The sequence below is a fragment of the Drosophila ananassae genome, chromosome 3L, assembly GCF_017639315.1.
Source record: "Drosophila ananassae strain 14024-0371.13 chromosome 3L, ASM1763931v2, whole genome shotgun sequence".
NCBI lineage: Eukaryota > Metazoa > Arthropoda > Insecta > Diptera > Drosophilidae > Drosophila > Drosophila ananassae.
In genome coordinates this window covers 14,748,586-14,763,513 of record NC_057929.1, presented here as the reverse complement: position 1 = coordinate 14,763,513, position 14,928 = coordinate 14,748,586, and the positions used below count along the sequence as shown (strand labels likewise).

Genomic DNA, 14,928 nt, shown 5'->3' with positions numbered 1-14,928 from the left:
GTTCATATGGCGGTCGGGGCGGTATGTGGAGTGTGTTTCGCATCTGAAGAAAGCCCGGAGACGTCGAAGAAATGTTGTCGCATTTGCATAAATTAAGAGCAGCGAATGAAAGGGGCGTGGGGCGGGGGAAAGCATTATTTTTTTTTTTTTTGTTTTGGACTGGCTTACATCACAGCTATGTAGCTACTAGCTAGACAAAACAGCTGTTGCTGGATGTATCTGTATCTTCAGAGTTGCAGATGTATCTGCGGCGGCAGCTGTAGCTGGCTAGTTACCATTTGCATAAGCAGGCCTTTTGTCTAGTTTATCCCCGCTCTCCCCCCTGCATTTGATAATGGCCAGCTCCTCTTCTTCACTTTCTTTGTATGGAAAGATAGAGACAGAGAGATAGAGAAAGAAAGAGACCACTTTTTTTTCGCCTTTCCTAATCACTTCCGTTCGCTCGCCTGCCTGTTGAGTAAGATGAGAGGCAGGTCTGTTGCCAATTTGGCCAAGACAAAAGCCTCAAACGGTTGCATTAGCATAGATTTGCATATCTGGACGATGACATCACAAGAGTTAATTAAAAGGAGATCTAACGTAAAGCTAGAACACGCGGCTAGGCTAGGTACAATTACAAACATCCAGCAAACAGTGCAAACAAGCCAGTCAGACACCAGATACCTCGTATCTCATGGTTACCGATCTTGTAATCTTGCGGCAACAACATAGATAAGGCCTTGGAACAACCAGTACTTGTAATCTCCCCCCAGAATTCCTCTTCCAAATCCCCAACATAAGCTCATTATACATCCACACGCCCTCGACACCCCGAAGACAGCAAATGTAACAGCTTTATTGTGATTCACAGATCAAAAATACCTTTATTTTTTTTGCGGAGACCGCTAATATTGTATAATTCCCAATAATACGCGCCGGCCCGAAAAGACAATGACAAAAAAATAAAGACAGTCGGGCCGAAAGAAAGGGCCGAAAAGAAATGTTCGGACACTGGCTAAATACATTTCCATACAATTAACGCATATTTTATTTATTTATTTGACTATTATTAAGCCGAGCGGGGCGTTCCATTTGGTTATGTGATGCAAATTATGAATAGCAACAGAGTGGCAGGGGAAAAAATTGATAAATTGCTCCGTGTTGCATAAGTGGCAGTGGCAATATCGAAAATAACCGTTAGGTATTGAGCCAAAAATAGCTTGTTAGAGGATTAGAGGGTCAAGTTAGCAGCCACCCGCCTCATATGACTTTATATCTTAAGAAGCTCTTTTTTTGTTGCCATAGTTTGGGTCCAGTTTTGGTTTTTGCTGAGTGGGTTCAGTGGCACCATTAGTGGTGGTTTTGGGTGGTGCCTTGGTCAGTGGCCCCTGCGTGGCGCATTGCGTATGCAACAAGCAACAAGAAACTGCAACATCCATTGCAACTGCAACTACTAGCTGCAAACTGCTGGCGCCGTCGTTGCACTATAATTTTTGATCAGCAATATAACGAGCTGTTTGTGGTTGTTGCTGCCGTTTGCTGCTTGCTGCTGCTGGCTGACTAGTTTTCGTTGATAGTAAAAGTATTTTATTTAAATATGCCGACAACGACAACGACAACAACGACAACGCTGGCGACGCATGGAAATCACGTTTTTAACATCTCGTCTTAACATTGAGCCGAAAAAAAGGCGAACAAATGTTGTGTTGCTGCTGCTGCCGCTGCTGCTGTTGCTTATGTTGTATGGCTGTTGTTGGTGCGCTTGTTGTTGAAAACATAAACATCTCACAAGCTCGGCCGAAACCGAGACCGAAACCTGAAAACGGGTTTGTCAGCACCGCATCGCATCGCATCGCACACATTTTCACTTGCCGCAAAATGACGTCAAGTCAACATAAAAACAAAAGCAGAAAAAAAGTAGAAACAGATGGCCATCAGCGCAGTTAGCTTTCTTTGATCTCGGGGAGACTTTCCAGGGAGGTCAACACTGCAGCCAGAACAAATCGCTCGCAAGAGATGCAGTGACTTTTTGTCCAAAGACCCAGCCACGCATGATCGTCCATCAAACTATGCCATAAATTTCTCTTGGAAAACTCCAAAGCACGCCAGCAACAGCAGCAGCAACAGTTAAAGAAAAGAAAAGAAAAGTTCTCTCTCTGACTACGAGGCCGGTTAAATAGTGGGGAAGATATGAATCTGGAGGTTGAAGAAACATTACTTCTAACCTTCTGCCGACAGAGAGTGGGAATCCCACAATCGCTGCTTGAGATTTTCCCCCATCCACCTGGCAACCTAAATACGAATCGAAAACTTTTCCTCTCGAGTAATTCCACTGCCTACTGTTCATCTGCCTCGCGATCGGACTTCAATTGTCTGCTTTCTGGTCTCTTGTTTTCTTTTCTAATGCTGCAGCAACTGCTACTGGTGGCGATGTTGCTACTGGGCCTACGTCTGGGCCTGGGCATGATTGCTGCCTGCCAGCCGCTCAGTAATAATTATGATCCATTAATTCTGGCAGTAGCAGCATCAGCATCAACATCGGCAGCATCAGCAGCAGCAGAAATGATGGCTTGTGCAATATTTTTAATGTAAAATCGATTTAATGGCGCTTTTCGCTCGAGGGCCTTAAGCACCAAAAATAGACAGCTTGGGAAATGCAACAGCAACATCTGCAGCTGAAGCAGCAGCTGGGCATCTGCTACGCCCAGCCCCTCATTGAAAGTGTCGAAAGTGGCCGGCCTGTCCCATTGAATGAGATGAAACTGGGTAATTAACTTGTGAGCTAAACGGCCGCAGCTCATCATAATTACAGCTAAAATGTAGCCTACAACCACGGGGGCAGAACATAGCACGGCACTGCCAGCAACAACATTGCACCAGAAGTTGCAACCAAAAACATGTGTGTGCACTGGGCTACGACGACAACAACACAAGAGCAACAAGCTTGTAAAAAATGTATGCAAGGGGGGCGGTGACGGGGCTGTTCCCGCACTTTAAATAGTAACTTTTGATATTCGCCAAGTTGCGTTTGCATAAACAAATTATTCAGTCAAGTGCGGGTCTTTTGTCTGTTGGATGTTGTTGGATAGGGGATGGCCAGAGGAAGTGGGAGATTCAATGGGACACGGAGAAAAAAAGGTGTCAACAAATTATACCCAAAGTTTATAATAAAAGTGTTTCGATAAAAGTTATATATTCAAGGTATCTGGGCAAAATCTTATAGTAAACTTTACACTACAGTTTTCTCTCAGTGGCTAGGGGTGGCTGGATCCACTGCTAATATCCGCGACACATCTGCCAATGACATTTTCACTCTCAGCCCACTTGGCATATAAATTGTACACACACTCCGACTCCGAGTCTTGTGTTTTGTGCCCTCGGGCGCATGCGCAACACGTCCGCCATGGCCGGATCAGCAGATAGTTGCGGGATATATACATATAGTGGGGGAAGAGCTGTTTTTCGAACAGGGGGGGCTACCAGCTACAAGACTTTGAGCCATTTGCTGTTTTTGCTTTAGATATTACACAAAAGCCGCTGTTCGGCGTCCGTTGTCGAATGCCAAAGTGTTGCGGCCATTGAAGGAACTGCCCTGAATACGGATTTCTCATTGTTTTTAGCCAACTAATTTGAGCCGAGTCAGCGACAGAGGCAGACACAGAGAGCGACAGCTAATGGCCAAAAGAGTGGGGAGGGAGGCCGGGAAGCCGGGTGCAAACACATTTACTTGTTAGCCAAGATCCGGCGGAGAGAAACGAGCCAAAAGAAAAGAAAAGCATGCGAAGCGGCTCTTAATTTCTTAATAACACAAATTTCTCAACAAAATACAAAAAGAAAAGAAAGACACGCGGACTTGTAGACCTCTAGAGTCTAGACCGGCAGACCGGCCGAGTGTGGAAGAATTTCAGAAAACTTTTAATGACAAAATAGTATTAAGTGCTGTTGGCCAGAAAACTTCCTTGGTTACACCATAAAACGTTAGTGCGATCTTGTCATGAAACTTCATTAGCTGTTAATTGTGAAATTTATGAAAATGAAAATGTAATTTTTAAATACAATAGCCTCTCGGAGTGATGTCACCTATGATTCCTCCAGTGCAGAGAACTGCAGAGATGTCCGAGTGAGATCACCGCGAGTCGTGCCAACTACAGACAGATACATAAAGTAAGATACAGATACTCGACACTTTCAAGTACGCTTTTTATTTCATTTTTCGGAACGAAAGTGAGAGATTGATGAATGGTCTGGCGTTTATGTTTTCGGACCATTTAATTGCCCCAAGACCGAGTATGACCTTTAGCATATGGACACATGTATCTGATACATTCATGTGTATTAATGATCGGTGGTTGGTGGATCGGCGAGAATCCAACAATGATCATCGTTGTCGTAAGGCAGAACAAAGGGTGCGCAAAACCCCCGACACAATTCAGTCACTCGATTGGATCAAGGTTAGCCCCAAAGAAATCGAACTCCGCGTAATTAATGCGCCACACTAAACCGAAAATCGCACCGATATCTGCTCAGTTATGGAGCATAATGAATTTGCATCAATCAGCAATTATTTATGCAAATTCTCTCATTGTGAAGCGAAGAGTTCGGATATTCTCACGGTGCTACTTCTGCTACAGTGCTACGGTATCGATTGATCGATTTCTGATGTCTATATAGCTATATAGCTATATAGTATGCCCCTGCGCTTGGATCGTGTTCTTTATATCACGAGCCTGTCAAGTTAGAGAGGAGCTAGAACTCTGGCACTGTGTGACGACACAAGGTCAAGTTTCAGAACTTGGCTTGATGAATGAGTGCAGAAAAACAATGACATGGGCATAAAGAACTTAACCGTATTGTTACAAGGTCACTCCTATGAGAGACCCATACAACTGCCAACTCATCGGACAGTTCTAGGGTTGGGCTTGGAAGGCCCTTTGTCTTCTATTTCGGGCAGATCTTCAATGTTATTTTTTCGCCTTTTTGCCAAAAGTATTCTTTGTTTTTCTTTGCCATTAACGTCGCAATTGGATGGCTGGCTGGCTGGCCAAAGTTGAGGATTTGTGGAGCGGAACACCCAATTCACAGGCCCAATTCAATTTCCATTCCAATTCCAATCCCATAGACTGGAGATCCGAGACCCGAGACCCGAGACCAGACCCAACCCACGCCCACACGATCTCCAGTTGCCGGGTTATTTACAAAACCTTGGACGTGGCGATCTCGAGCATTGCCCCATGGGTTGTTGGATTAATAAACAGTGAAAAATTCTACCCAACATCATACTTTGATTTATACTAATATTATTTTTTGGCTCTACATCTATCCATTGCAACTATCTTGCCAAAAATATTTTCTTTGCCATTTTTATCCTATGATTTGTAGTCAAAAGTATGTCCCTAGTTTCTTTCGGTGTGGGTCTCTGAGTCGTTCAGTTGGTCGGTGGATGAGTGGCACTCCTAGCTTTTGTGCCGGGGATAAGACAAAGAAAAATAAAATAAAACACAGAAACATATCCGCGTATTGTTTGCCCACAATTGCAGTTAGGCGCTTTGATAATTAACGGTTTATTGATAAAAGATACACAACCTCATCGCCAAGTCGAGATAATGATGATGGTCTCGTGTGGCTTTGATGGGCGTTTTTGGCTCCGGATCGTCATAAACATAATTCTCCACTGACTCTTTTGGCAGTCAGGTAACCGAACAACAAAAAGCAGAAAAAAGCAAAGCGTGAAATTGACATTCGCCCCTTGGCGGCTCCCCCTGGGAAATGTTCAACGAACTCTGCATAATAATAATAATCGAAGAAACGAAAAAAATCCGCCACTTGTTGCAACAGCAACATTGCAGCAGCAACATTACGGGTCGGCTATCGGGATGCCGCAGGACAGGAAGCATCCCCCGTTGTTTTTGGGGCCGGGCCCCAAAATTGGTTAAGGGGAAAAACAAAACCTCAAAACTTCAAACTCCAAACACATTTGGCATTCATTTGGCGTTGTCGATCGCGTGTGCAACATAAGCAACAATAACAAAAAAAAAAGCAGAAACTTAAAAACTGAAAACCCAAAACCGACAGAAAAAAAATTCCAAAGCAAAGGCAACTTTTAGCCTGGCCAAGACTGTGAATGCCAAGAGCAAATGAAAAACGCAATTATATGGCAAAAATAACGAAAAACGAGATCAAGATTTGACGGTGTGGCGGCATGGATTGCGTTTTCAAGGTTGTTATGGAATGGGGATGGAGATGGGGATCGAGATGGGGGACTCCTGCGTTGCCAAAGTTGGTGCTGCAATTAAAACTCATATATGGCCAAGGAAACGAGGCAGCCAGGCAGTCAGCCAGTCAGCCAGCCAAGTCAAATCTTTTCACGCATTCCAGCTTCTACAATCTGCTATAGTTTATGTATTTTCATAAAATGACGTCAGACTTTTCCCCATTTATTTTCTGCATAATGGATTTCTTGTCTAGACTGTAGAGTCTGTTGAAAAAAAAAATATTGCCATTTTTACCGAAAGTTGAGCCATTGAAACCACTGAGCCATTGTCGGCAATGAGTCGAGTTCAGGAACCCAATCGATGGGCAAGATCAAAACAATTGAAACACGCGGGGCGGTATTTTGTATCTTTGTTTTTTATCTCGTATTGAATCGTTTGGGGCACGAACGAAAACAAAATTGCCTCGCAAAATAAATCAAATAAACGGCCGAAAATAAAACGGCGACAATGCGATTCATTGAACAAAACAAAACTGAAGGCGTTGGGCGAAAATACGAAAATTTACATTCAAAGTGATAGAGAGCGGTGGAACGGCAGAGATAGAGAGGGATATGGAAGGTATACTATATATATGACATCAAGTGATATGTGCCATCATCAAATTGAAAATAAATGGGAAATAAATGTTCAGCAAAGCTAATGAAAACTTAAGGTGGATTAAGGAATACGAGATACTCTTTATGGGGGAATAAGAATTGATTAGAAAAGGTTTTCAACTATTATATTTAACTATTAAGTATTATATAATTATATTAATATATTAAATGTAGAGCAAACTAAAACCTTCTTTCTATAAACACCACATTTAAGAATAAGATCACCTCTTTTTTTGCGGAATATGTATCTATAAGAACAAGTACCCCAACTACTATATAACTATTTATATTACTATGGTACTTTGGAATATAAAACACCTGTTTATTATATTTCGTATTATATATAAATCGTCTAAGCCCACATCTGACAGGGTAGACATTTTGCTATCAAAGTGATAAGACACATGAATCACTAGAAATATTCGCACTCAGAAGCCCCCTGGCCTCTGAACCTTATTTTTCCCCACTTGTTACCAAAAGCATTCTAGAGCAAAATATCACAACGAGAAATGGGAGAAATGAGAACATCAACGGGAGATGATCTAAAAATATGTGGCATAATTTAGCTAAACAATTTATTTGGCAACGTTTAGGATGAGAGATGCAGATGGGACGAGTGTATCCGATGGATAGATATCTGTGTAGTTTTTTGGGGATACAGGCGACATGCCGCGAAGTTGACATTCTGGGGGGACGTCGGCGCCGTTCCATTTACACAGATTTTTGAATGGAAGCTGCTGCAATTGATTAGCCAACAAATTAGAGACGCCAGCCTGACATATTGGCTCTTATTTAATGGGGAGGCTGTTGTTGTTTCGTGTTTTGTGGCTGCTGCTCTGATTTATGCACTACGGCTGACCCAAAATGTTCCAACTACAAACGCTCTGATGTATATTCTCACAAAAGAGTGTATAAGTATGGATGCAGAATATATATGGCTAAGGAATGCAGATTGTCTTTGGGCGTTTGCTTTTCCTTATTTTTATTTATGATGCGATGCGATGCGCTTCGCTTTTGTGATGGGCTGTGTGAGGAATTGAAATTTGTTCGCCTGGCTTTGCATTTCATTTGGTTAAATTGCAAATTGGTTTGGCTGGGTAGCCGAGGGAGTTGGCCGAGCTGGGTTGGCTTGGATGCTTACATGGCTTACAAGTTTGCCGAGTTGATTGAAAATTGTTTACCTTCTTTGCTTGCCCACCGCCATCATCATCATCTTCTTTGGTTTTCCCTGAAGAACGTGAACCGAAGGCCGCAAAAGGCCGCCAAGAGTCTTCAGGATCAGCGGATCGATGCATATTTGTGGTCTTTGTTTTCTTTGTGGCCAGGCTGAATTCGTCATGCGATCGAGAACAATAACATCAGCAGCAGAGTCAGCAGCAACAACATAATAATACAACAGGGCTTAGTTAACGCTTTTGTGACCAAGGGAAAGGGGAGGCTCTCAGCCGCAATGACAGACTCTGTTGGCCTTGAGGCGGCGGCTAAAACGTCGTCCACGTACGAAAGCAAAATGCCCAACTTGCACGCATAATAATGGCCATGGCCCGGCAATTTCCAGCAGGGAGTACAGCCATTCCTGATTGCATTTCATTTGCATTTGTGGGAATCAATCACGAACTTGGCCAGCGCCTCAGACTCTGTCTAGACTCCAGACTTGGGGATTTACGAGTTATTAAAGCTCATACAGAGGGAAAAACAATGGGCAACCAATTATCACACATTCTATTACTTCCAGAGATACATTGTATCTCCCGATTTCATCTTATTTTAAGTAATTTCATTAGCTTCCCATAACAAATTCCATAAAAATATACTTCAAGTGATATCGCCATGATAGATTTTTATGGCAATGCCATCGACGAGTACATGTGATCATCTCGGCAATAAAACATGCAACTTGCTGTAATGATTGAGCACAAGGCAGACTGCGAATTGATGTGCCGGACTGGTTGACAATCAGTCAACGAACGGCTAAAGCGGCTGAAACAGCTGACCATGGCTCGTAGAAATAAATATAGAAATAGCTTCGTGGCTGCAACTATTCGTAGGTAGCTGCGACTTGCATTTCAATTGTGGCCCAGAGCATTGGCTTTCACGCAACCGGCTGGCCGACTGATCGAGATACATTTACCCCAAAGTATCTGGCCGGAGTGTGTGCTGGGCATTGCCAAAAAAAATAAAGGCCAAAATGAAGCACTTTTATCTCGTGGAGAAAAACGAAAGTGAAAGCATTTAATATGCATAATGCACACGCACATTTGTCCCCCCGTCCACTGGGCTAACAATTTCTAACCATTTCGGTTGTCTGTTTTCGGTTTTCGGTTTACTTTAAAACTGATTTGATTTTGTTTATGGCCCGGCCCGAAGTGCGAGGCACACATTTCAATTTTAATTTGAAAGCATTTCCATCCAGATCAGCAATCAGCCACCCCAGACAGCTATAGAGCCATCAAATCGTTCGTGTCAATTTGAGTTCTATCATAAAACGAAATTGCTTTTTAAGTTTTCGGTTTCTGAGTGATCGTTATGATCTTGGGAATCCAGAGTGCTGTGCTGTGCTGTGCTGTGGGTGTCGCTAATTGAATTTCAGCTCAGATTCGGGTCTCGGATCCCGGGGCCCGCTTGTTAACGGCACTTTACGCCGGAGAACTCCGGCTATCCACACGTAGTGGCATAAAAAAAACGAGCGAGTTCTCAATTGCGCAACAACCTCGACAAAAATGACTGAAATTTATGCAGATTCCTCCGAGAAAGCTCTTCCTGGGCCGCCCAAATCAGAAACAGAATAATTGCAGGCACGTATCTCAGCCAAGTTCAATGACAGCAAACAGTCATCGCCGCAAAAGCTGACACGCCCGATTGCGTTGCGTTGCGGTTATCGACTTGGTCATTAGCTTGGGCTTTGGCAATAGCCAAGTTAATTTCTGAAATCGCAGGGCGAACGAAAAGGCGGAGAACTTCTCATGGCCAGGCAACGTGGCCGAAACCAAAGTCGCAATAACTCTGTACAGAAATTATATAAACTTGGGAACACAATGACTTTCTTTTAAAAGTTTGTCAAGTAAACCAAATCAAGAACATATCAAATTAATACAATTATTTACCTAACAGAACCACTATTTATCAATTACTTTAGTTTTGCAACAAAAACCACTGAAAAGTAATAGGCCAGTTCCCTGGCCATTATCAAAGCTGGCCAATTTGGTTTTATAATGGCAATTAAACGGCGCAAATACCCATAAAAATCTGTCTTAATTTTTGTCCAAAGTATTTCCACTTGATGTTTTATTACCAACTCCAAATAAGCCAACAAATGCCCGAAATTGCATATTTTATGAGCATTGGCCGCAAAAACCTTCCCAGGCCGATGAGAAATTGTTGCGTTTAAACAAAACTATACGATATGTTAAAAAATGTTAATTGCATTACATTTAAACCGAGTTAAAGAAGAAAAAAACAACCTAACAACAGCATAAAAAAACCAAATTAGGCAAACAATTTAGCCATGCGCTTTTTAGCCGGGAAACCCGGGCCAAGTACTGCTCCGATTTTAATTTGGTTTTTTGGACATTTTGTGAGGCTCTTTTTGTTTTGGTTTGCTTTTGCTTTTTGGTTTTTCCTTCCTTTTATTTTTTATTGTAGGTTTTTTGGTTTTTGCGCATGTTTTGATTTTTATCATCTGGGTGGGTTGGTAGGTTGTCTGGACAGTCCGGTGGTTTTCATTTGCTCATGACGCGCGTGACCCACTAAAAAAAAGGTTTTTTTGTTTGGCTTTTTTGTTTTTGTGTCAAAGCAATTTTCGTGCACAAGAGCACAAGACAAAAAAAGTCAGACATAAAATAAAAAATAAAAAGCAAAAATCAAAGTGCCCCCAAAAGTCCACGGAGAGGAGTCGAAGATCCAATCTTTGGGCCTCCACAGTAGCCCCAAAAGCGTCGATGTCGAGAGCAGGAAGCAAAACTTATTTACCTTTTGGGCAGTTTTCGGCTCATAATTATTAATTTGGTTTTCATATTTATGATATGTATGTCTGCCCCGGCCCGGCATCGAGAAATTTTCGTGTTATAAAGTTAATTTGTGAAATTTTCAGTTGCTTCTTAATGATTTGCGTGGCTCGGGCTGGTTTTTGTTTCGACCGCCGTCCACGAAATCAAAAGGAAGTGGCTCGCAGCCGGAGGTTACTGGAGCGTTTAGCCCCCTTTGCCTCGCCGTCTTTGCCTTCTTTTAATACATTAATTTTGTGGCTAATTGAATTTGGCTTTGGACCACGATTTTGACCTTGTCTTCAGGTGATATATACGTCTGTGGGTAAACATGTCGGATTTATGCTGGAGCCGCAAGCACATCCGTTGACCTAAAATATGTATGCCAAATGTTCTCGAGTCCCTGCTGGCCCGATCATCTTTCCATAGTTGAGTACCCCCACCTATTTATAGTATATAAGAATGTGGCTCCCTCATTGTCTCTTGCCGCCACATTTGTTTGACTTTTGCGGTACTTTGTCTGCCCGCTCGACTTGAACTTGTTGTTTCTGCCGCTCGGGGGAACCCGCAACTTTATCTGCCCCTGTGTGCCCCTGTCTACATATATGAAATGGAAACCGCTGTTGTAAGTATACTCTTACCATAGCTTGAACTTGGATTGGATACGAGCGGGTAGCCCTAAGGATTGTCCCACTTAGAAGGTGATCTCCTCACCCATCTGACACTGATTTTTGAATCTTTAAATCATAAACACCTTTACCTATTTTCTCTAAATAACACCTTAGCACCTTGCAATCTTTGGAGAGCATCGCAAGTAACAAATTCATATTCATTCTTTGCAATCTTAATAAAAATCGCAGCTTTCTACGAGGCCCACCCCATTCTTTTCCCAACCACTCCACTTGTCACTTCCTCTTTTATTTTTATAGGGCATTGCCGGGTCGCCTTTGTCATTTGAGGAATTCCCCCCCACTTGGCTTTTGTCACTCTGCACTCATTTAGCTTCATTTGGCTTTTTGTTCTATATCTGTACATAAAGTATCTGTGTGTTTAGGTCTGTATAGGTATCTGGTTAAATGTGCTCTGTATACCCCGGGCTTTCATGCAGATATTTTAGTTGTTTTTGATGGTTCGCTGAGCCAGACTTGGACTCAGTTTTTTGTATATTCTGTTCTCTGCCGATGAGTAACGATCGCGGGGCCCGTTCACTTTCAGATAACTCGGGAAAGTAACTATGTATATATAGAACAAAAAACAAAAAAAAAAGATATACAGTAAATTACAATTGCAATCGGGTTCACAACGTAGGTAGCTTTTGTTTTACGCTTTTTTCCCCCAGCAATTTGTGAAGCGGCTCTTTGTGGTCCGTAGTTCCCGGGACTTTCCAGCCCGGCCCACCTGTAGGGAACTGCAAGATAGGTGGTTGTCGGTCGAAACTGCTCTCAAAGAACCGGGCGATAATGAAGAGCTTTTCACGTGTCGATTGTGGCACTCCATTTGCATATCGTGGGCGACCCAAAAGCCCAGCCATTAGAATGCAGTACACGTCGTATACGTAATCCCAGAACCCGGCCAATTGATTACGGTTCGGGCCAAGAGTCATTAGTGAGCGGGCCATTACATTAACCGATTTGTTTTGGTTTTATGAGACCATCTAATTATCATAAATAGAGAACAGGGCCCAGCACGGTACGTTGATTGATAGTTTCGGACGGACTGGGATTAGATTGTTGAACTTCTCGGATTAGTCTCCGCGGAGATTTTAAGAGGCTTCCGTAACAGCTTTGTTAATCAAGCTTCCGTACGGTCTCTCTTTCTTCTTTCTTTGAGTTATTTTCGTTTCAGTTTTGAGTTTTCAGCCTTTTTGCTTCTGTTTGTTATTCAAATTGTCAATTTGTCAGCGTTGATTAAAAAATGGCATTTTTATACATTTTTATTAAGACTGAAATACGGCCGCGTGTACTTCATTTGAGCTTCTTGTGCGTTTTTTGTTGCTTTTCGTTTTGTTTTGCAATTGAGAAAGCACGTTAATTTATATACGTCGTATATATACATATATTTGCTCAAGTGTTCTCGATCGCTAAGCCATAAAAATAGTCGCGAAATGCGAAACATTCCCCCGAAAAACCGAACAAAAATTGTGCCTCGACCCGAATATGAAATGGTAGAAAATCAAGCCTGTGTTTAGAACAATCAAGACGCTGCTAATTGAAAACTCTTGAATTTATTGTCTCCGCCTATAATTAGCATTGAAGAAATCACAGATCAGAGATCAAAGTGATTGAGACCACAAACAAATCAAGGCACCAATTCGGGGCAGAGCAGAGAACAGATTTGATTGGTATTACAAGTTTTCCAAATCGAATCGATTGGCAATGAAAACGAACAGCACCGCCGCAGCCAGGGCACAATAAACATTTATTGTTTGATGTTTGTTTAGTTGAATAGGCCGTCACAATAACAATAAACATTTAGCCCTGCAAATGGCACACACCAGAAATCTAAGTTGGCCCGAAGGTCGAAGCAATTTCACGGATCTACTGGGGGAACAAGACCGACCCCCACTATATCATTCTTTGATCGGTTGCTTTGATATTGTAAAAATGTTTATTGATTATTTCAGTAGATTGTTTATGCTGCCAAAGAAATTCGCCGTTCCCAGTGCTGAGCTAGACACTAATTTTCAGCCGCGGACAGCAAATTCCATTCCCGGTCGTTTATTTCGAAATTCTCGTGCGAAGCCCCAATAAAAAACGAGAACCAACCCAGCCAAGTTTGTTGATTTTATATTTTATGCTAATATTATATACCCTTTATAAGCTATGGGGTATATTAGTTGGATGGAATTCCCCTTTGCCAAGTCAACCCTTCAAGTTAGTGTACGGATGTCCTTGTTTTCAGGCCTTTCCCTTGGGGTTGTTGGCCTCAAACGACGAGTAACAGTTGCCCCCCGAGACCGTTCTTAGGGGTGACCAATGATCCAATAAAACCAACTAGCCAGCCAATCAACCACCAGCTGTTCCTTGGCCAAAACGAAACCGGTTTTCCCCCGCTTTGGCCAAAAGCAAACAAAGGTCCTCATTGTTCTGCGAAAAATCGATAAGATCTTTGCACTGATAGCCGGCTCGACCACTCCATATGGCTCGAATGTCAATAGACCTGGTTATGACTTATGGCAAATGATTTGCCACACTGACGCGTGTCTCTCAGCCTCAGCATCAGCCTTAGCGGCACACAGATGCAGATACTGAGATACATTTGTATCTGTCCGCCGACAATTTGCCACGGCAGGTAAGTGGCGATCAGAGGAGAGGAGCGTGGAGAAGGAAACGTGCCGCAGTTTTGCACCTGCCGCCTACGTGGCTGTCAAAGGGAATGGCGATAATAGGGAAAGAAGAGAAGAGAGAGAGCCACCTGAAGACAGAGGAGTGGGGAGACAACAGCTGTGAAAATTTATCAGTTCGGGCCAAGAGTTATTAGAGCCGAAGACAGAGGCTGGAGCGTACAGTGACAGAAATTGGGGCACCAAACACTCAGCAAATAATTTTGTTTTTTATATAAATTATATTTTATTTTCCGTGCAGACAGCCACTGTAGCAACTGTTGTCATTAGCGGAGACGTTAGGCATTGAGCTTGCTAAATATGGTTCCACTGAAGTTAGCCGACAGCGTCGCCACAAACTAGTACAACAAGAGGCAACAACTATGCGACGGTCTAGTCTCCGGCCAGACTGCCGTAGAATGCAGTTAACAAACGACTCGGTTTATCTTGGGAACAAAAAACTGAAAAGTTCTCCGTTGAGTGACGTTCTAATTAGAAGTCAAGTTTTCATTTTCAAGCCCGGCAAGCCTATTAGACTCTAGCCTATCAGACAATAGCTATACTTGACTTATTATTTGAATAATAAATTTTTAAGTGTAATCTAATCTATGGATTTCCAGGGAAAGGCTCTCTATTTCTCGAAGTGTTCCCAACAATAGCTCGTAGAACTTCCTGCTACCGCTGACTAATGACAGACGTTAATAGTTCGGGCCTTATCAGCTGAGATCATAATAACTGACCAGTCGACTTGGCCCGAAATTGAGTGTGCGAAATTG

The 14,928-nt window shown here is 42.7% G+C and overlaps 1 protein-coding gene across 5 annotated transcripts in view; it reads right to left on the bottom strand.

Moving 5' to 3' along the window:
* The window catches only part of LOC6496333 (protein Shroom), a 42,210-nt gene that overhangs the window by 3,537 nt on the left and 23,745 nt on the right, over positions 1–14,928 (bottom strand). Inside the window, exon 1 of one of the 5 annotated variants that reach the window (XM_044715355.1) lies at positions 8,029–8,218. The exons of 3 other annotated variants lie outside the window; for them this stretch is intronic. In XM_044715355.1, the coding sequence (XP_044571290.1) occupies positions 8,029–8,186 (158 nt within the window). In that variant the 5' untranslated portion in view covers positions 8,187–8,218. Of the gene's footprint in view, positions 1–6,485; positions 7,013–8,028; positions 8,219–14,928 lie in introns of those variants that run through there. One more of the 5 variants, XM_014908285.3, reaches the window with a different exon arrangement.